The sequence below is a fragment of the Gadus chalcogrammus genome, chromosome 21 (genome assembly GCF_026213295.1).
Source record: "Gadus chalcogrammus isolate NIFS_2021 chromosome 21, NIFS_Gcha_1.0, whole genome shotgun sequence".
In the NCBI taxonomy this organism is placed as follows: domain Eukaryota; kingdom Metazoa; phylum Chordata; class Actinopteri; order Gadiformes; family Gadidae; genus Gadus; species Gadus chalcogrammus.
The window spans coordinates 17,026,630-17,046,358 of NC_079432.1; the positions used below are offsets into that span (position 1 = coordinate 17,026,630).

Here is a 19,729-nt window from a genome sequence, read left to right on the forward strand (position 1 = left end):
GATTAAACACTCATACTAAACATGTGTGACAAGAATTGCAGAACTGTGCTATTTTGCAGCGCTCTCTCCACCGCGCAGGTCTACGTTGGTTCCGATACATACAGGGAGGGGGCACTGGAGGGTGGAGGCACTGGAGGAGGAGGCGGACTACAAGCGAGGAGTTCACGTTAAAGCCTGGCTCAACCACCACCGCTCTCCACGGAAACAAAACAATAAAGACAACCGGCTACACTGTGATCAAGGAACATAGACCCCTCTCTCCACACGACAACGCGTGAGTAGTGTTTTTATTTTTTGATGAAATCGTGCAATATCCCCTTGCAATCAATGAGTGTTTTCAGCGAGCAAGGTAGTGTGCTCGTGTGTCCCTTTTGTTGCGCGGCGCAGGCCCCTCTGTTTGGACCCGGAGGGGGGCCATGTTGTTTAGCCAGCCACTGTTAGCCTAGCCCTAGACTGTAGCTTGGATGCTAAGCTAAGCAAATTATGCCTGGCTTCACCTTCTGTTAAAAACGGCAAACAGCCGAGGGTTATGCTAGACTGCTTGACTGCCGTCTAGCATAACACTCGGCTCCTTGGCTGTTTTTAACAGAAGGTGACTCTTAAAGCATGTATGCGTTGAAACGAGGGGTTGGTTAACGCACATGAACGTATTTGGTTGTTTCGACTAGGTTAGCATCGGCGTCTCCTCCTAGACGTTAGCTTCCCTGCGCTAATAATAAACTGAAATGATGGGCCTGCTTTCGTTTGCACGTTTCTTTCCATCGTATAAATAAACCGTGGCCATGTTCTGTTAAACATTGTTGTTGTTGGACTGTTGTTTTAAATGGACATTTGCGAATCATTTGCAATGGCCGTTGTGTCTGAATATTTGTTTGCGAACTAGCCCGATAGCTGCTAGGTCCACTAGCATTTCAGACTACTGGCTCCGTCAGATTGGCCAGAAAAAAGGGTCTGATCACTCAATGCGACACGGACAACTACATGTATTCGTTTCAACCGTTTTTATTTTCTGGTCGAAAACATGACTGGGCGAGTATTATGTACTTGTCATCCACATTGAGTGAATATTTGGTTCAATTCCGCTACATTATATCGCTAGCTAGCGTCCACATTAAAAGCTGACATAATGCTAACTGTTAGCCGGGCCGTTAGCATTCTTCGGAATCATCAACCGTCAACCTAATCTCACGTATTGAGCTCTGTTACACCTGATCTGTAACCCTAACTGGGAGAAATGTCCCTATGTGTGTTCGTACGTGTTTCAGGCCAGGTCTCGCACCAGGTTCTGTACGTGTTCGTTAAATGCAGGATTCATGGCAGGAAGTGAAGTACCAGATATTAGCCACATCCCAGCGAGATATTTTAAAACCTTTTTTAATTCATTTATGTTTGACAATGTGTATCCATCCACTGATATTATTTTACGTGTCGAACTGATTGTACCCCCCCCCCCCACCCACCAAATTGGAATGAGTTAATCTTAACCTGCACGTTTTAATAGTTTTATTGTATAACTTGACTTGAACTAGGCCTACAACATGCAGTTTATAATTGTATAAAGTCTACGACAGCGGCGCCTAAAATGGCGAAAGGATATCCAGGCTGTCACATCTGGTCTCACCCGAGTCTTGGGCTATTTGGCAGGAAATTAGTTTTCACTAATTAAATTGGATTGTTATCATTTGCATTGAATAGTCTTTAAAGTCACTGCTTTGACTTCTTACCCCTTTCAAATACTAAATAACACAATGTCTTGAATAGCACTCAATCATTTTGTATTCTGTTTAATTTATTCTGATTGTACTCATGTATTCAATATAAACTCTTTATTTAGGTTTCCCGTGGAATGAGCGTTCCATGCAGCATCCTAGGTATGAATGACGTGGCCTGGCAGGAGACAAGAGGTGGGATGCTGCATGCAAATGGTGCTCCTGAGACGGGGGTAGTCCGGGTTCACGGTGGCGGCCCCCTTGCCACAGTGGGCGTAGCTGGACAAGGCCCCGGAGAGCCACATTTACAAGGCATGGACAGGGCATCTAACCCCACCCCCGGTACCCCTCAGCCACCACTGAGCGGGCGGTCCCAGGATGATGCCACAGTTGGGTACTTCTTCCAGAGACAGCCAGGGGAGCAACTCGGAGGATGTGTACCAAGCAAACACCGCTGGCCCACTGGCGATGGCAACCATATTGATCAGGTACTAAACTAAAGTGGGAATGGTATGCATGCACCACCAGTTGGGGAAAATAATATGTAAAACATAGCGGATATATAGTCCTGTGCCTGTCTTAAGAACATTTGAAGACTAATGTAATTATCTTTTTGCCTCATTGAATGGCATGAAGTTAAGAATTGGGGTTAATGTATAGCCATCCAACCCGTACCAAAGAAATGCATCATAATTTTGGTGGGGAAGTGCCTAAATTGGTGACTTCAAATGTTACATATTGTACATTTTTGGCCACTTTAATATATTCGCCATGTATGTAATTGGCCAAATTTCACGCCACCTATATACTTATTTTAAAAGCCATTTTGAATGGCCAACATGGTAATGCCGCTACATAGTTTAGAATAAAGATTGTAACGGTATCGAATTGGAGATATAAGAAGGACTACATTCATCATTGTTCAATAATTTGGTCCTTGGTGCAATCCAGTGTTTATGTGGAAAGGAGAAAATGGTTCATCAGATAAGTAAAAACAAACGTTTTAGTACAACATAGTAAAGGCTTGTTAAAGCTAGAAGGGGGGATTTGACATGATGGTCAGACATTGTAAGTATTTCTAATACTGTGATTTCCATTTGTTTTGGAAACAACAATTTCAATACTAACCACCAGATCTACCAAACTCTAACCATCATCAGTAACCTCACATGATGGAAATTGCAACCATGTCTTTATAAATACCTGTTATGTAGTCGGATGTCTGGGTCAACACCAGTGGTCAAACTAGTTTAAAGAGCCAGGGAACCCCAAACTGTTTGTTTTGGTTTATGTCAATGGTATGGTGGTTGCCATGCTATGTTTTGCCATTCTCCCTAAAACACTTGGTGAACGCTCCGGTCTGCTGGGAATTTATTCTGTGTTCTTCAATGCTTTTTGGCTTGATGGCCTCAGACGTCATGACCAAGGGGAGCACTGGCGGTGTGTGTGTGTGTTTCCACACTTGTGGACACTAAAACAACGGTGCTAAAACGACTGTACTAAAGTGTCCGGAAGTTTTCGTGGATTGAAACCATGGGATAAAACGGCTGTATGAATTCCAGCTGAAATTGTGGGGTCACTGGCTCTTAAAGAGTTGTTAATATTTATTTAAATGCCCTTTTTAGTTAAACAATTAAACCAAGAGAAAAGAGTCGATTTGACCAAACTTGTGATTGCAGATTCCATCCGTAGTCTTTCTTTAACATGACTTTTTTTTTTAGAAATGTCTGGCCCCTGAAAATCATCCTGTTGTCTAATGTAGGCCTTTCGTTCTCAGGTGCGTGCTGCGGATGAGATGAACTATGACTTTCAAGCACTGGCTTTGGAATCAAGGGGCATGGGAGAGGTAAATCACCATACTCCTCAATGCAAACATCTTGTGCAAGTGGAGCTTTTGCGTTTTTAAATTTTCAGTGTAAAGTTTGCGTCCATTCATTCTGCTCAAGGATTGCATTAAAGTCTGTTTCAACTGCTACTATTATTACTTATTTATTTACTTTTAGCTCCTGCCTGCAAAAAAGCTTTGGGAGTCTGATGAATTGGCGAAGGATGGACGGAAAGGAATGTTACTAGGAGAAGAATGGCGGGATAATGCGTGGGGAACATCCCGTGAGTGTCTTGACGCATCTATATTTTATTCAGGAACGGGAATTGCTGCTACACTAGATTTTGTTAAATTGACATAACACCACTACTAGGCCTGCACGAATCGGGGAAAAATCGGAATCATGATTTTTTTTTAGCTTAGAACTTGTATCACGATTCTCTGCCACGATTTTTTTCTAACAAAATGTAATTTTTATTGCACATGAACCTTGACAAAAAAAAATGGCAGTACCAAACATAGTTCTTTGGCACCTCTAGCACGTTGCGTTTCATATGGCCCTTTTATAACTGATTAAAGTGCAGTATCAAAAACGGATTGATTTATTTTGTACACATAGCAGCACATTGTCTTTAATTGCTGGCCTTTTATTACTACTGAACAAACTCCGCACACCTGTAAATGAAGGCTAAAAGTAATTTAAAACTAAAATCCACACGGGCGAATCGAGAGCGAGATTTTATAAAGATTTATCATGCAGGCCTATCCACTACCCACGTGGTATGTCTACCAAAAATGTACTGGCCTTTACATTGGATGTATTTTTGTTTTATAATTGTCTTAATCAATTTTTTTCACTTATTTATTTTTATATTCAGATCATTCAGTGTCCCAACCTATCATGGTGCAACAGAGACCAGGACAGAGTTTCCACGGGAATGGGGATGCCAACTCCGTGCTGTCCCCCCGCTCCGAAGGCGGTGGGCTGGGTGTGAGCATGGTGGAGTACGTGCTCAGCTCCTCTCCCGGTGATAAGATGGACAGTCGTTACAGGAACGGCGGCTATGTATGTTTCCATCCTTTATTCTTTTTCTGTCACCATTGCATAATTTGTGTGGCTTTTTACAGAATTGTCCTTTGGTATATTTGTTAACTCTATGATACTTACAGGGTACTGGAGACGTTAACCCAGACGGCAGAGAGAAGAGTGACGTCCCAGATAAGACGTCTCCGTTTGAGGAAGATAAAAACCCAGAGTTGAAATCTGGGGAGGAGGGCGACCCTTCAAAGGCTAACGGAAGAGGCCTTCTCAATGGCATGGACAAAGACTTCAAGTACGACTTTTTTTGCTTTTTTTCCAGGCCTTACGATTGTTTTCCGTTTCTTATAAAGGCATTTATAGTTTGTTTGGGCTTGGACATGAAATTAATTAAAGCAATTTTTACCCAATGAATGTAATTCTCATCGCCAATTTTGGATGCAGAGTTTTATAGGCTACATAATCTGAAACCCAGTTAATCATAGAATTTCTTCATTGGGCTTCCATAAACATTGCTCTCTATCAACGTCATCTAAACCTTAACCTTTCCTCATGTAGTCCTACCCCTGGTAGTCGCCAGGCCTCGCCCACCGAGGCTGTGGAGAGGATGGGCCCTGGTCAGGGTGGCATGGAGATGATGGGACAACATCCGCACCAACATCAACACCAACATCAGCATCCCCACCAACATCAGCACCTGCATCAGCACCAGCACCCCCATCACGCTCACGCCATGCAGCAGCAGCAGCAGCAGCAGCAGCAGCAACAGCAGCAGCAACAGCAACAGCAGCAGAACGCTGTGCAGAACAAGGGCCCCAATGAGGACTTCCAGGGCCACGACGGCCAGGGCATGGGAGGCATGGAGCAGCAGCAGCAGCAGCAGCAGCAGCAGCAGCAGCAGGCTGGTGTGGAGTCTCTGCAGTTTGACTACGTCGGAAACCAGATCCAGGTGGACTCCTCCGGGACCCCTGTGGGACTGTTTGACTACAACTCCCAGCAGCAGGTATGTTGATTGAACAGGCTTTACACCGGGAGCATTCACTAAAATCACCACAGGTGGAGTTTAGTAGGTGAACTGCCAACTATCTAATGCCCCTGCCCTTCGTCCCTGCTCAGCTGTTCCAGAGATCCAACCATCTGACCGTTCAGCAGCTCACTGCTGCTCAGCAACAACAATATGCTCTAGCTGCAGCGCAGCAGCAGCATCTGGGTAGGTCGCCTCGAAGCACATATTGCCTCTCCCTGGTGGCTTTTCCTGGTACCGCGGCTCTGTGTTTTAAATGCACACGATTCCATACAGACCGGTTTTGGAGCTATTTTGTGGAAGTGTGGGTTCTGAAGCATTCCCTGTTGCTCTTCCTGCAGCTGGACTTGCCCCTGCTTTTGTGCCAAACCCGTACATCATCAACGCTGGTCCTCCTGGGACTGACCCCTACACCGCCGCAGGCCTGGCCGCCGCAGCCTCGCTCGCAGGTTAGAGACTGGTCCTCCTGGATGCTTTTGTTTGATGTAAGGCATGATCAACTTGTAATGATGTAATTAAATAACCGGTATATGTCTTCCTCAAGGGCCAACAGTTGTCCCGCCGCAGTACTACGGTGTACCGTGGGGCGTGTATCCAGCCAACCTTTTTCAGCAACAGGCCGCAGCAAATGCCAATCACTCGGCCAATCAGCAAGCATCCAATCAGGGACCAGGTCCGGGGCAACAGGTGTGTGTGTGTGGTTCGACCTGCACCAGAACAAATCTCAGCCTTCTGTTTTGATGGAATGCTTTCCTATGTTCAATGTGGAAGTAGTTTGCTCTTGTTTGGCAATATCTAATGTAATATCACTGATATTATTATTTGTGTGTAATATCCTATTTTGCTCTAGGTGATGCGCACAGGAAACAACCAGCGGCCCCTGACCCCAGGCCAGGGCCAGCAAAGCCAACAGGAGAGTCTGGCTGCTGCGGCGGCCGCAGCTAACCCCGCCCTGGCCTACGCCGGTATGTCAGGTCAGCCACCGCCTCTGTAGTGCCCGCCGTTACACCAACACGAGTGCTCACTATAACTGTGATCCAAACCAACGCTAAAGTTACACTTTACCAAAAGCAACGGACCATAGTATCTTGGCACCTTACCTTGCTATTACATAGATAATTTGGGTTAGGTCTCACCTGGTCAAACTGTTGATATTAATACTGGTTCAAATGGCCCAGGGTGCTGTACACCTTGCAGACCCCACCGGTTTGATATCTCTATTTACACCATTATTTTTTTACACCAAGCTGTCCATTCAAAGTAGGGTTTTTATTCCGTTACTATTGCCCTTTTATGTACATCCCATAATGTGGCCATGTTAATGTCAAGATTCATATTTCGTAAAGTTCACAATGTAGCATGTAGGAAAACAGAATGAGTCTGACATACAGGACTAGCCCCAGTACTGTTAAGCAACCATCCATCATCTAAATGTTCATGGCTTTCATGAGACTCTTTTCACGCCGCTAGTATAGTAATGATGAAACTATTCCATAGTGTCGCATACTAAAGGACAAATTAATCAGACTTGTACTACTTGGGGAGAGTGGGGGGAAAACATCGATTCACATAGGAGTCGTGGTTCTTACCTTTGTGCCCTTTCATTATTGCAAGATCACCAGATTCACACCTGAATTTTCTATTCTTGGACTGGGCTCAGAATCATTGACGCACAATCACACGAGTTTAAATAATTCGCCGTATCAACAGTAGGGCTAGAACCGAGCGAAAAGACTACAACCAACCCCCCTTGCAATGAGCAATGAGTCGCCAAATCGAAATCAATGGATTTACAAAATGCCAAATAAAACACCACAGAAACTGTATTTCGCTACCAAACTAAAAAAAAGAAGATAAGGATGTCTGCATTGCCTTGGGAGAGTGTAGACTCTAAACTCTCCCCAGGCAATGCAGACATCCTGAATTGTAAATCCAGGATTAGGGATTATTTACTATCCTATCCATGTTAAAAAGAAGACGGAATAATGCCTCAGATTGCACATTTTTTAAATATTGACCATGCTTAAAGGAAGCAGGATTATTAACTAATTTTTCACTTTATTTTGTTTTTACACAGTTGAAGATTTTATTTAAAGTCACATTTGTCTTGTTATCTTTATTGTTGTTGTTGATCCGAAAATGATCCGACCCGTGACTCAAATAACGTGACCCGAACCGTGAGCTTTGTGATCCGTTGCACCCCTAATAATCATCCACACTAATGCATGTTTAGGGTTGTGTTTTTATAATGTCTGTTATAGGAATCTAGTCTCATCCAAGGTTTCCCCTCTCTCAAACACTCCAGGCTACCAGGTGTTGGCCCCTGCTGCTTACTATGACCAGAATGGTGCCCTGGTGATGGGCCCCGGGGCCCGCGGTGGTCTAGGAGGCCCCATGCGTCTTGTCCAAACTCCTCTCCTCCTGAACCCTGCCGCAGCCCAGGCCGGTGAGTTCGGAGAATATTTCTGAACACATTCCAAATGAGGGGCGTGGTTGGGGCTAAACATCACCTCCCGTTAGTAAAATAACCCTACCGTGGGACCAAAAGAGCGGATATGCTCTGATAATTTACACAATGTTAGTTAACTGATTAATTACATCTGCACCAGTGTTAATTTCGTTAATGAAAAATATGACGAAAAATGTTCGTCAACGACCTTTTTTCCGTGACTAAGACGAGACATTGACGAGCTAAAAATAGATCTGTGATAGGGCTGTCACTTTTTATTCGAAGTTCGAATATTCGTTCGAAGGTGGGGTGAAAAGTTCGAATTCAAAGTGTAATTCTCCATTCGAACTGTAAAAATGCGCTATAAAGAAGAGGGCGGCGAGTGGCTTCTCCTCAATAAAGCGGCCCTCCTGGATCCCCGCTTCTCCCGGTTAGTCCACCTTTCCCCTGCACAGAAACATCTCATGACTGAAAGCCTATCACACGAGCTCATTGAAACGGAGACCGACACTGATCGCACACGACAGGGAGAAAAGTCCGCTGGCGCGATGGGCGCGATGGGTAGCCTGTTTGGGGACTTATACAGCACGGCTGACAGAAGCAGCTGCAGCGGTAACGGAGAGCTGCGAGACTACTTGTAATTTTCTTTCCGTAAGGAATAAAAAGAGCAGCATGCCGTGTTGGAGGTCGGCCTCACAGATTGTTCGTTTATATAGGCTGTGTGTGCCATGGACGACATGCGCTCCGCATATCGCGCTCCGAGCAGTTATTGTTAATGCGTAAAAGACAGCCGCACTTGTGTGTCGGAGCTTCCTCTTGTTGTGTTTACAAATGTGTTATGAAAGATGTGTTTTTATCCTGTGCTGTTATGAATTCAGTAGGTAAACGTGATTTCCACAAGAAATAAAAAGAAACACGACAACAGTCGTCTTTTTTTTTAATAGTTCTATGGGGGGGGGCGGGGGTCGAATGTATTCGAATTAATTATGGACATTCGAAATTCGTTTGAATTTCATTTTTGGAAAAAGTGACAGCCCTAATCTTTGATAATAAAAACGATGACGAAATGTAATTTTGTTTTCGTTGACGAGACGAGACAGGACGAAAATGTTATTGGTGTGCTATTTGGACATTGAAAATGCACGATATTGATATATCCAATCAGTACACTCCCGTAAGGTTCTTATGCAACTGTTCACTCCTCCAGTAAATAGGACGGACCTTAGCTACGACTTGGCAACGGGAGGTATGGTCCACTCAGCTATGAGCTAACGTTATGCATTGTACATGATTCGAAATTCTTCCCAGCTTTTATTCCACAGATACTAGGGTCTATAGCATATAACCGCGTTGTCTGATTAGTTTAATTCATTTTTCACAATTTACCGGCTCTTGTTTTGAAGAAAATCACCATGCCATTCGTTTCAATGGGAATCGCCACGGTCTATACTTCAACATAAGGTGGACTTTGAAATTCGTCCCAGCCTTTATACCCAAGATACTATAGGGTTTATAGCATATAACCGCGTTTTCTGATTACAGTTTAATGCATTTTTCACAATTTACCAGCTATCGTTTTGAAGGCTGAACAGACGAGAGTACTAAAGTGTGACGTCAAGTTTCGATAGCACCAGATTTTCGGTTCTACACAAAACAAATTAACAAGGGGAAATCCTATGCCACACGAACCTTTTATAGAAAAGGAACAATCTTTTTGTGAATTGATTTGTGAGTTTGCTTTACCAATGATGTAAGTAATATTGAGAATAGATTGTCTTCATATTAAAAAAACTAAACTAAAATAATGTTTACAAACTTTTCCTTTTAATACCCCAGGGGAATACATGAACGCCTCGACATTTTTCGATTGGTAGTGATTTTCACCTCTTGAAATTGATTTATTTGAAAGAAACAACGCATGGAAGCAATGGAGAACGCCATCTCTCGTTCGGTTGTTTAGAACTGAAAATCCGGTTGCCAGGACAATGTAACGTTTTCACTTTAGTACTCTATTTGAGTGGTACAATTTAGCAGGTGTCCATATAGCCTATATAGGGTTAGCCTAATTGAACTAGTTTAAAAGGAGAAAATATTTTGACTAAAAGTAATGACTAGAAGTTGACTAAAATGTAAGGACTTTTCGTCGACTAAAACTAGACTCAAACTACAAAGGAAAACAGTGACTAAAATGTGACTAAATATACTAAGCATTTTCGTCAAAAGACTAAGACTAAGACTAAATCTAAAATAGCTGACAAAATTAACACTGATCTGCACCCAAAACCCAAGGTGTACCAGCCTTACCTCCTGAATTAATCAGTTATTCTCTATTGATTTTAAATGCATGTTTTTTGAAAACGCATTCTATAACCACTGTGTGGCTGAGGCTAAGATTTAAGGGCTATATGAGGATAATTTGTAAGAACTGAAATTTCTAGTTGAGACTATCCTTTCTTGGTTTAGCAATTGCTTCGGTGTGAGACATCTTGGATATAAAACTAAAGAATGAATAATAAATTAGGAACTAGGGATGGGCGTGAGGAATCGATTACTCGAGTACTCCTCGTTACAAATGAACTCGGTTGGTGGACAGGCAAACTCGAGTTTGCATATGCACACACAAATACATATAGGCCTACACAAGCAAATGTATACATTTTCTGTGAGGCGGCACTAACGCATGCCTTGGGCACAAAGCGAATTAAATGTATCAAATTTCTGTGTGGCGCGTGCCGTGTGCAGGAACGCCAGAATTCAAAAAGTTAAGAGATGGCGGTTAAAGCAAAGCGCAGCGAAGAATTGTAGTACTTTAACAAAATAGGAGATCAAAAGGTGAAATCTAAAATATGCCTAGCGAAATCAAGCTGCCAGAGTACTAAAAGTACTATGCGGCAACATATGCTCCTGAAACACAACGGTGAGTTTGGGAAAGCAGACCCCCAGCAACCAAGTGTGTCGGCTATTTCACCGCTGCAAGACGCAGCTGTAATCCCGGCCGTGTAGAGAAGATCACAACGCTGAGTATTTCCATAGTCCATTTGCTGCTGTTTTATTTGCAGCTTTAAATTATTTGCAATTGTTAGGCTACTTGTTTAGTTTTTGTTTTTTTTAAACCGTTACAGGCCTTGGTTCGACGTGATTTAAATTGTGAGACGCATATTTATTTATTTTAAATGAAAATGTGTTTTGAACGTTTGCAAAAATAAATAATGAATACTCTGATAACTCTGACTGTTTTGATGGAGACTAAGCATTACATGTTTGGTTGGTAATATTGCCGTTCATCATTAGGCCTATTCCTGCTGCAGATGCGTTGCATTCTAAAAATAGATTAGATTAAACGAGTACTCGAGTTATCCTCGAGGAATTCCTTCGATCACTCGAGTTTGGAATTTACTACTCGTGTCCATCCCTATTAGGAACCCTTTCATGATTGGGTGTGGTAGTCCATCTTCCTTTCAAACACGGATGTATGAATTCAACAATGGGGGTGGGGGAATTTTTTTGGAGATTAGTTTCAATTCATATTTCTCTAAGACTTTTGAGTCTTGCCTATAGCACTTTTTATTTTTTCTAAGGTGTGTTGGGCGTCAATCGTTTTGTCCTCACGCCACTACGGCATGGCATTACATCACCTTTTTCTCCCCTTACTACAGCAGCGTCTGCATCTGGCTCGGGCAACATGTCGGGCCCTCAGGGGAACGCGATGTACCGCTCCCTAACCCAGCAGCAGCAGTCCCAGGCCCAGCAGCAACAACAGGCCCAGCAGCAGCAACAGGCCCAGCAGCAACAGCAGCAACAGCAGCAGCAACAGCAGCAACAGCAGCAGCAACAGCAGCAGCAGGGCCTGCCCTACGCCTCGGCCTCGCTGCCCCCCACCTCCCAGAGCAGCTCCCTGTTCTCCCACGCCTCGGCCGGCCAGCCCCCCCCCAGCTCCTCGCTGGGCTTTGGCGGCGCACAGGGCTCCCTCGGCGTGGGCTTGGCCTCGGCACTCGGGGGCTTTGGCTCCTCGGGTCAGTCTCCACACGCAAATGGTTATATATTTATTTTTGTAGGCTAAAGGATTTTTTTTGTGGTTAATATTAGTTATTATTTATTTGTTAAGGGTGGCATTGTTTCATGCCAGCTTGAGCTGGCTGTTTCTTCACAGCGAGGCTCACTTTAGAAAAACATGGAATTATATTTCACTACGCTGCTGCAATTAACCTAGATCCCTGTAGCATGTAACTGAGTGTCTACATTCAGCTTTTGGAGCATGCAACGGTTGCATATCACACCTAGACACATCATCCGCGGCCCTCCTCCCTGACGCCCTCCTCCCCCCCGTCTCCAGTGTCCAGCTCCAGCAGTAGCAGTGTCTCCCGCAGAGATTCCTTGCTGGCCAACTCCGACCTCTACAAGCGCGGCGGCAGCAGCCTCACCCCCATCGGCCAGCCCTTCTACAACAGCCTGGGCTACTCGTCCTCGCCCAGCCCCATCGGCCTGACCCCTGGACACTCCCCGCTCACCCCCCCGCCCTCCCTGCCCTCCTCCCACGGCTCATCCTCCAGCCTTCACCTCGGTGAGTCGGAGTGAATTTTCCTTCATATAAATCTCCCGGCATTATATTTTTAAGACATACCGTCCTTGCATTTCTCGTCCTCAAATACGATATAGCAATGCTAATATAAGGCCAAGCCAATGTTGTTGTTTTTAATCATCGCTACATCAAGCTTGCTGTATTACTATTTGGTTAACTGGAATAAGTAACATAACCCCAGGGTGAGATGGAAAGTGATTTTTAAAAAGAAAATGCAGTATTGCAATGCTGCCGTTTGTTCCACTTGTCAACCCACCACTGTAAACTAATGATGACATGCATACTGGATGCATAAGATGCATTCAAGGGAGCGTATGGTATATTATACACTGCCATCGTGCTCTTAACTTTCTAGCTGCTTGAACATATTTTACATTTATGGCCAGACATGGTGGACTTATTCATGACGATCACAGTTAAGACGCAAATATGGGACCGTGGTGGCTTATCTTTTGATGCCTCATCCTAGTGACGGTTGTGGGCAGGCTAGAGTAAGAGTGTGTGCCTCATTGGCCGGTGGCCACGTTGACTGAAGCGGTAGGTTCACGATGAGCAACATTTGAATGACCCCGTCATATTCGGTAAAAAAAAATCAGCTGCTCCTGTTTGTCCCACACTAATGAGCCATTCCCGTTTCCTCAACGCTCTCTCTCCCTGAAGGAGGTCTGACCAACGGTAGCGGGCGCTACATCTCGGCGGCCCCGGGCGCGGAGGCCAAGTACCGCAGCAGCGGCAGCGCCTCCAGCCTGTTCAACTCCAGCAGCCAGCTGTTCCCGCCGGCCCGGCCCCGCTACAGCCGCTCAGACGTCATGCCCTCCGGACGCAGCCGGCTGCTGGAGGACTTCCGCAACAACCGCTTCCCCAACCTGCAGCTGCGCGACCTGCCCGGCCACATGGTGGAGTTCTCCCAGGACCAGCACGGCTCCAGGTACGACGGGCAAAACCCGCTGTCGGACATGAGGGAGTCGTGGTGTCATGGGGCTTGTGTGAATATGAATAGTACAGGAAGATAACATCCTATTTGTGTTTTTATTTAAGTATAGATGCATCACTATAGCTTTGAATTTTTCCAAAAGAAAGACCACCATGATTTATTGCAATTATAAGCCTCCATCCACCCTCTGCCCGACCAGGTTCATCCAACAGAAGCTGGAGAGGGCCACGCCCGCCGAGAGACAGATGGTGTTTGGCGAAATCCTGCAGGCGGCGTACCAGCTGATGACGGACGTGTTTGGGAACTATGTAATCCAGAAGTTCTTTGAGGTGAGAGACGGAAAGACCCCGTTCGGCGCCAAGAGTAGTTGATTCTGTCCCTCCTGCAGACAAGTTGTCATGTGGGTGTAGCATAACAATGGATGTCCTCTTTGTCCCCGGGCAGTTTGGGAGCGCGGACCAGAAGCTGGCCCTCGCCACCAGGATCCGTGGCCACGTGCTGCCCCTGGCTCTGCAGATGTACGGCTGCAGGGTCATCCAGAAGGCCCTGGAGTCCATCTCCTCCGACCAGCAGGTAATTGTAAGTGGCCTTGTTTTTTTTTTCTCTCCAAATAGGAAATAATTAACGAAGTATTCATTCTAAATGTACAGATAATGAAGTATATTCTTTAGGGCTTGTTCACTAATGTCAGTGTACATTACCCCTCGCTCTTTCCGCTTGACCCCACAGAGCGACATCGTGCGTGAGCTGGACGGTCACGTGCTCAAGTGTGTGAAGGACCAGAACGGCAACCACGTGGTGCAGAAGTGCATCGAGTGTGTCCAGCCGCAGGCCCTGCAATTCATCATCGACGCCTTCCAGGGCCAGGTGAGGCCTCATGGGCTTGTAGGACTTGACACCCGTGCCATCCTGATCTGGTTAAATGATATAAAGAAAACACTGGCCACTCAAAGCGCTTTCCGATATTGCGCTGCATTCAACCATTCATGCACGTATTGACACACCGGCCGTGGTGTCCACTGTGCAAGGCAACAGCCAGTTTGTCAGGAGCAGTCAGGGTTAGGTGTCCTGATCAGTGAAACATCGACACTCGCTAGGAGGCGCCGGGAATCGAGCAAGCAACCGTCCAGTTAACAGTAAACCTCCTCTGACTCCTGAGCCACATGCCACCCCGTACACCTACTGGGTATAGTGGGTTCAGTATGTGCTCTACTATACTGTCATGGTTGAGCTTATACACCTTGGGTTTCTCAAGAATACTAAGTAGATGGCCCCGATTTTAAGAAGTTAATCCAAAAAATGTGAACACGAATGTGTAAAACTAAACAGAAAAATCATTACAGTCAGTCGGTCTCGGGGAAGTACTAAGTACTCAAACTCTCCACTGTGATTGGTCGGCAGGTATTCGTGCTGTCCACCCACCCATACGGCTGCAGGGTGATCCAGAGGATTCTGGAGCACTGCACCCAGGAGCAGACCCTGCCCATCCTGGAGGAGCTGCACCAACACTCCGAGCAGCTGGGCCAGGTGAGCCCTCCTGGACAAACGCCACGCTAGTTTGGTATCCTCTGTGTATGCGTTTGCCCCGCCTGATTTTTGTTGCTGCGTTGTTCACATTACCATTTTATTTTCTCATCTATTTTGTGTATAGTCTATGGTCTGTTGTTGATTAATTTCCAACGGGCAATGACTTTCTGCCAGTTGCACCTTTTTTTTTTTGTCTTAAAATTTGATCTGTAATTATGCTGATTTTTAAACCATCCATCTTGCCCCCACCCTTCCCTCCACCTATTCCCCTCCATCTAGAAGTATCAAGGCGTATCATTGGAGATGACGCCCAAAACATATTATACAGTGTCCAGCGATGCACTGTTCAAGGTCAGAGCACTTTGCCTCCCTCTTGCGGATGCCCCTTCCTTCTAAACTACCACCTTCCGTCTGTCTCCTCCTTTTCTCTGCTTTCCCTTCCCAGAGTCTGACCTAACACGGTCGAGAGACCTTTAACCCCCCCCAAAGCCCTTTCCCTCTCTGGACAGAGCTCACCCTCTAACCCACACCAGCCTCTCCAGCTGCTGCCTGTTCCTTTTCCTCCTCCTAATTTAACTCTACGTCCCCCTCTGCTCCCGTCGCCGTCCTTACCCACCCTGCTTCGCTGTCCCGCTCTCTTGCTATGGCTTTTTGAAAGGGTTGGGGAGGGGGGGCTCAATTCTCTCCTTTCTCTTAGGCCAAAGGTGTCTGCTGACTACCCCTTTTTTTTTTCTCTCCCCCTACTTGCAATTATCCTTCTTTCATTTCAGTTGCTTTGTAGAAGTGCCCTGGGGGCAGATTGACTCATAAAGTCAGGGCAACACAAACATGCTACAATATTCACTCTTGAGCACGGTCTTATTTTGTATGGAAATTGCCTTTTCTAGGCTACTCATAGCATTATGGCCAACTGAAAGGGCACACTTAAGGGAAGGCAATTTGAGCGCTGTGTTCTTCACCGGTCCAGGTGAGTTGCGGCGCCCATGTCGCTGCCCATCTGCTTCCAGGTGTAGGCTCCACAGCCAAAACCACACTACCTGCCACTTGATATCTGAAGAGCCAACGGTGCTTCTGGCAGCTCCCTGGGCTGCCAGCAGCACCTGTTGGGTCTGACCCCCTGTAGTGATGACATTATGGTCTTTGTTGTATACTGCAACATGGGGAGGGTGGGGGGTGTTGCCCATTTATCCATCCCTCTTAGTTAACTTCCCTTGCAGAAATGCATGATTCTATCACGTTCCAATACGAGATCAGTAAGAAAAGTAGTGCATGAAGATTCTTTTTTTTTTTTTTCTCTTTTCTTTCTGCAAGTCCATTTTATTTTTTCTTGTATGAATGACCAATTGTGTGCCTCTTGAATACCCCCCTCAGGACCAGTACGGTAACTATGTGATTCAGCACGTCCTGGAGCACGGCAGACCTGAGGACAAGAGCAAAATCGTGGCCGAGGTGCGCGGGAAGGTCCTTGTCCTGAGTCAGCATAAATTTGCAAGGTAAGCACGACAATACATAAGTGATGTCAAATCCAATGCATGCTGAGCTTGACCAAGAGCCAACTTTGGTTTGGTATAATTAGGAAAACGGTGACAAACAATACCTATAGCACGTTTTATGTTTTCAAGCGGATTATTAACACACAGTTTAGAAATGGTGAGTGAAACAGTTTAGCCATGATGCCAGAGGCCGTGTTCAATCGAGGCCCCTGCCTTGTTCCCCGGTCCTTAGCAACGTGGTGGAGAAGTGTGTGATCCACTCGTCTCGTGCCGAGAGGGCCCTGCTCATCGACGAGGTGTGCTGCCAGAAGGACGGCCCCCACAGCGCCTTGTACACCATGATGAAGGACCAGTACGCCAACTACGTTGTCCAGAGGATGATCGACATGGCAGAGCCTGCCCAACGCAAGATCATCATGCACAAGGTTGGTTCACTCATGGGGTGTGGTGGCTTTCACTTGTTACCAAAAAGTATAACAGTTAAATTGCCTGCACAGTGTTGGATGGTAGACTTGTGACTGGACTAAAAGTGTTTACCAAAATGGGAGGCACAGGGGTACTGCAAAGGGGGAGCAGGCAGACCAGATGGATGGGTGAATCTAAGTTATAGTTAGGGGGAAAAAAAATGAGGTTGGCAGGTTTTGGGAACCAATGGACTAGTCTGTCATGACTCGGGATGGCCCCTTTATTAGATCTGGCTCAAAGCTAAAGCACATCCAACCTTGCTTGGAGTTAGGGGATAAAATAAAAAAAAGCTTTGTGTCAAAGTTTCTGCAGAACAGTAACTGGTTAAAGATCGCCCCCTTCTGGCCGGCCAGGGGCAAGTTGATTCCAATTGTAGACAAGATGGCTACTATAAAGAGCAACATGACACCCAATGTTGATTTTCAGTATTTGTTAAAAATTGCATGTCACTGAAAGACTTGGAACAGGGCTTGTCTTAAAGATGAGAAAAGGACGTGCTTCCAATGTCTACCGAGCTTGCTTGTGTTGTACTTGCCCCAATGAAAATAAAAAGGTAATTGTCTATGCAAACACTTAAAGGCTTTGTGTGGTTTTGCATCAAATTGTTCTCCCTCCCACTAGATCCGGCCTCACATCGCCACCTTGCGCAAGTACACCTACGGCAAGCACATCCTGGCCAAGCTGGAGAAGTACTACATGAAGAGTGGCGCCGACCTAGGGCCCATCGGGGGCCCCACAAACGGCCTCATGTAGATGCCTGTTGAATAACCCTGAAGCCCATAGAGGCCAGAGAAAGAGCCCTCCTAACCTATGACCCACTCCCTTGATTCATTTTAATGTTATTATTGGAATTGGAAAAAATCTATGATTACGCTTCGCCCAAGAATACTGTGATGTTAACCCAGCCCCCCTTCCCCACACGCACACACTCTGATTTTCTTGCCACAGCACACCCTTGTGGCCACAAGTGGACGCACAGCCAGGCTGACAACTGGGGTCAAAGCACAACAAGCCTGTTGATGAAATTGCTGTATCTGACTGGTTTTCATATAATCTTGTAAATTTAGGTTTTAATTTTTACCTTGTAAATTCTCTGTAGAAATAAGTTGTATACATTTACTGACATTTACAATTCTTACAATTACACCAGCACGTGACTTTGAATGGCCCATCTGATGGTTCCTTTAAATCGTATGGGTTTTTCTTTTTAATACCAAGACTAATGACGTCAGCCATTCCGATTTCAAAATATATTTAAACAGCTCACCCAGGCTAAATGGACCCAAGGTGTCCGAAGTCGACCATGTTGACTGTTTTTGATTTCATTTGAAATTAGCATTGAAATAAGAATAGTAAGGAGGAGGAACTCTTAAAGTCAACAGATTACACCATGTACCTCGCATCATGTTGGGTCACCCAAGGCCTTTTTGAAGACCCCCTTCGTGTGTGTGTGTGTGTGAAACTGCTTGTGTTTGGAGAGCTCTAATCCTAACATTTGGGGCAGTGTCTCGACATGCTGTTATTTTTTTGTTGTTTTAACTGGTTGGGGGGTGGGGGATATTAGTTGGCTGACTACATGACTTCAACTATTGTGAGTTTTGGTACGAGATCCATTGATTTAAGCCAGTATTCTCTGTAGCTGAGCCTTCTCGCTCCTCTTCAGCTGGTACTTTTAAGGGATCCTTCCATGACGAGAGAAAGGCCATTGTCGTTCTTTTTTTTTTTTAAGCTGCCCATAACATAATTAAAATGGTGGCGCATGAGCTGTGGTTGTACTGGTGTAATCTTAACATTAAATAAGCGGGAGTGGGGGGCAGGGGGGGGGGGGGGGTTATGCATTAGCATGCAGTGACCTGTGACCAGGTTTTTTTTTTTTTAATGCTTAGAATATATATTTTCTCTTCCTACGGTAAGATGTCACACAGAACCTGGTAGGAGATCCTCTTATTTTGGTTTTGTGCGACATCGTACTGATCTTGTAGTTTAAGATAAACACTGCCCTAGGAAACTTTTTTTTCTTCTTTCGTGTACTTAATATCACCTTGTCATAGAAGTAGTTTAGCGACGTATAGCATCTTTTATATATTCAAGTAACTTGTTGCTTAAGGTTGAAGGGTTGCGGGCTTGAAGCAAAGATGGTACCCACGAAGCCTGATGTTGGGAGAAGTTGGTCTGTTGTGTCTATAGGAAGGGGCGCATATCCCAACCGTGTACCTTTTTTGAAAGGAATAGGATACGTTTGGGCAAAGGAACATTTCTGGAACCTCTTGTGCAGATTTATTTTCTTTATTTATCTTTTGTCAGTTTTTTACGTTGGGAGCGCAAGTTGTGCTAATGGAGGCTAGTGTGTGTGGGGGGGGGGGGGGGGGGGGCGGCGGCGGCATCAGAAGCTGCTATATAACTCAACTGCAACGCTAGTCGTGATGGCTTTTTCCTGTTTTGTTTCTTCCGCTTCTTCATATGAATAATTGTAGATGACATGTAGTATATGTGCAGGTAATAAGTGTAAGTTTATTAGTTTAATTGAAATGTCTAGTTGTGGTGTCTTGATGGGCCTTGCTGAATTTGTAGTGATGCTTTTACTTTGTCTGTACAGTTGTACATTTGTAAACGTTGATGCTGTAAATGGGATGTCTTTTACACTTCTAGGGGAAAGCAAAAAAAAAAATGCATTTTGATTTGTGT

At 45.2% G+C, this 19,729-nt stretch overlaps 1 protein-coding gene across 8 annotated transcripts; it reads left to right on the plus strand.

Moving 5' to 3' along the window:
• On the plus strand, positions 1-19,396 carry pum2 (pumilio RNA-binding family member 2). Of its 8 annotated transcripts, none has more exons than XM_056581245.1 (23): positions 1-274; positions 1,835-2,197; positions 3,487-3,555; positions 3,713-3,818; positions 4,413-4,600; positions 4,705-4,868; positions 5,132-5,576; positions 5,690-5,783; positions 5,939-6,046; positions 6,142-6,284; positions 6,448-6,571; positions 7,903-8,043; positions 11,703-12,080; positions 12,380-12,607; positions 13,286-13,553; positions 13,759-13,888; positions 14,004-14,138; positions 14,289-14,426; positions 14,961-15,086; positions 15,366-15,437; positions 16,458-16,579; positions 16,812-17,004; positions 17,666-19,396. In XM_056581245.1, the coding sequence occupies exons 2-23, from the start codon at positions 1,847-1,849 to the stop codon at positions 17,795-17,797; spliced, it is 3,855 nt and encodes a 1,284-aa protein (XP_056437220.1). In that variant the 5' UTR covers positions 1-274; positions 1,835-1,846; the 3' UTR covers positions 17,798-19,396. The 8 variants fall into 8 exon arrangements, with proteins under 8 accessions (XP_056437220.1, XP_056437222.1, XP_056437223.1 ...); XM_056581247.1 differs by having other exon boundaries at positions 15,369-15,437; XM_056581248.1 differs by having other exon boundaries at positions 14,004-14,132.
• Positions 19,397-19,729: the final 333 nt, after the last annotated feature.

Coding starts and splice junctions, on each gene's coding strand:
- pum2 (XM_056581245.1), top strand. CDS start 1,847: ATGAGCGTTCCATGCAGCATCCTAGGTATGAATGACGTGGCCTGGCAG. Junction 5,577..5,689: donor ACTACAACTCCCAGCAGCAG/GTATGTTGATTG, acceptor GTCCCTGCTCAG/CTGTTCCAGAGATCCAACCA. Junction 12,608..13,285: donor ATCCTCCAGCCTTCACCTCG/GTGAGTCGGAGT, acceptor CTCTCCCTGAAG/GAGGTCTGACCAACGGTAGC.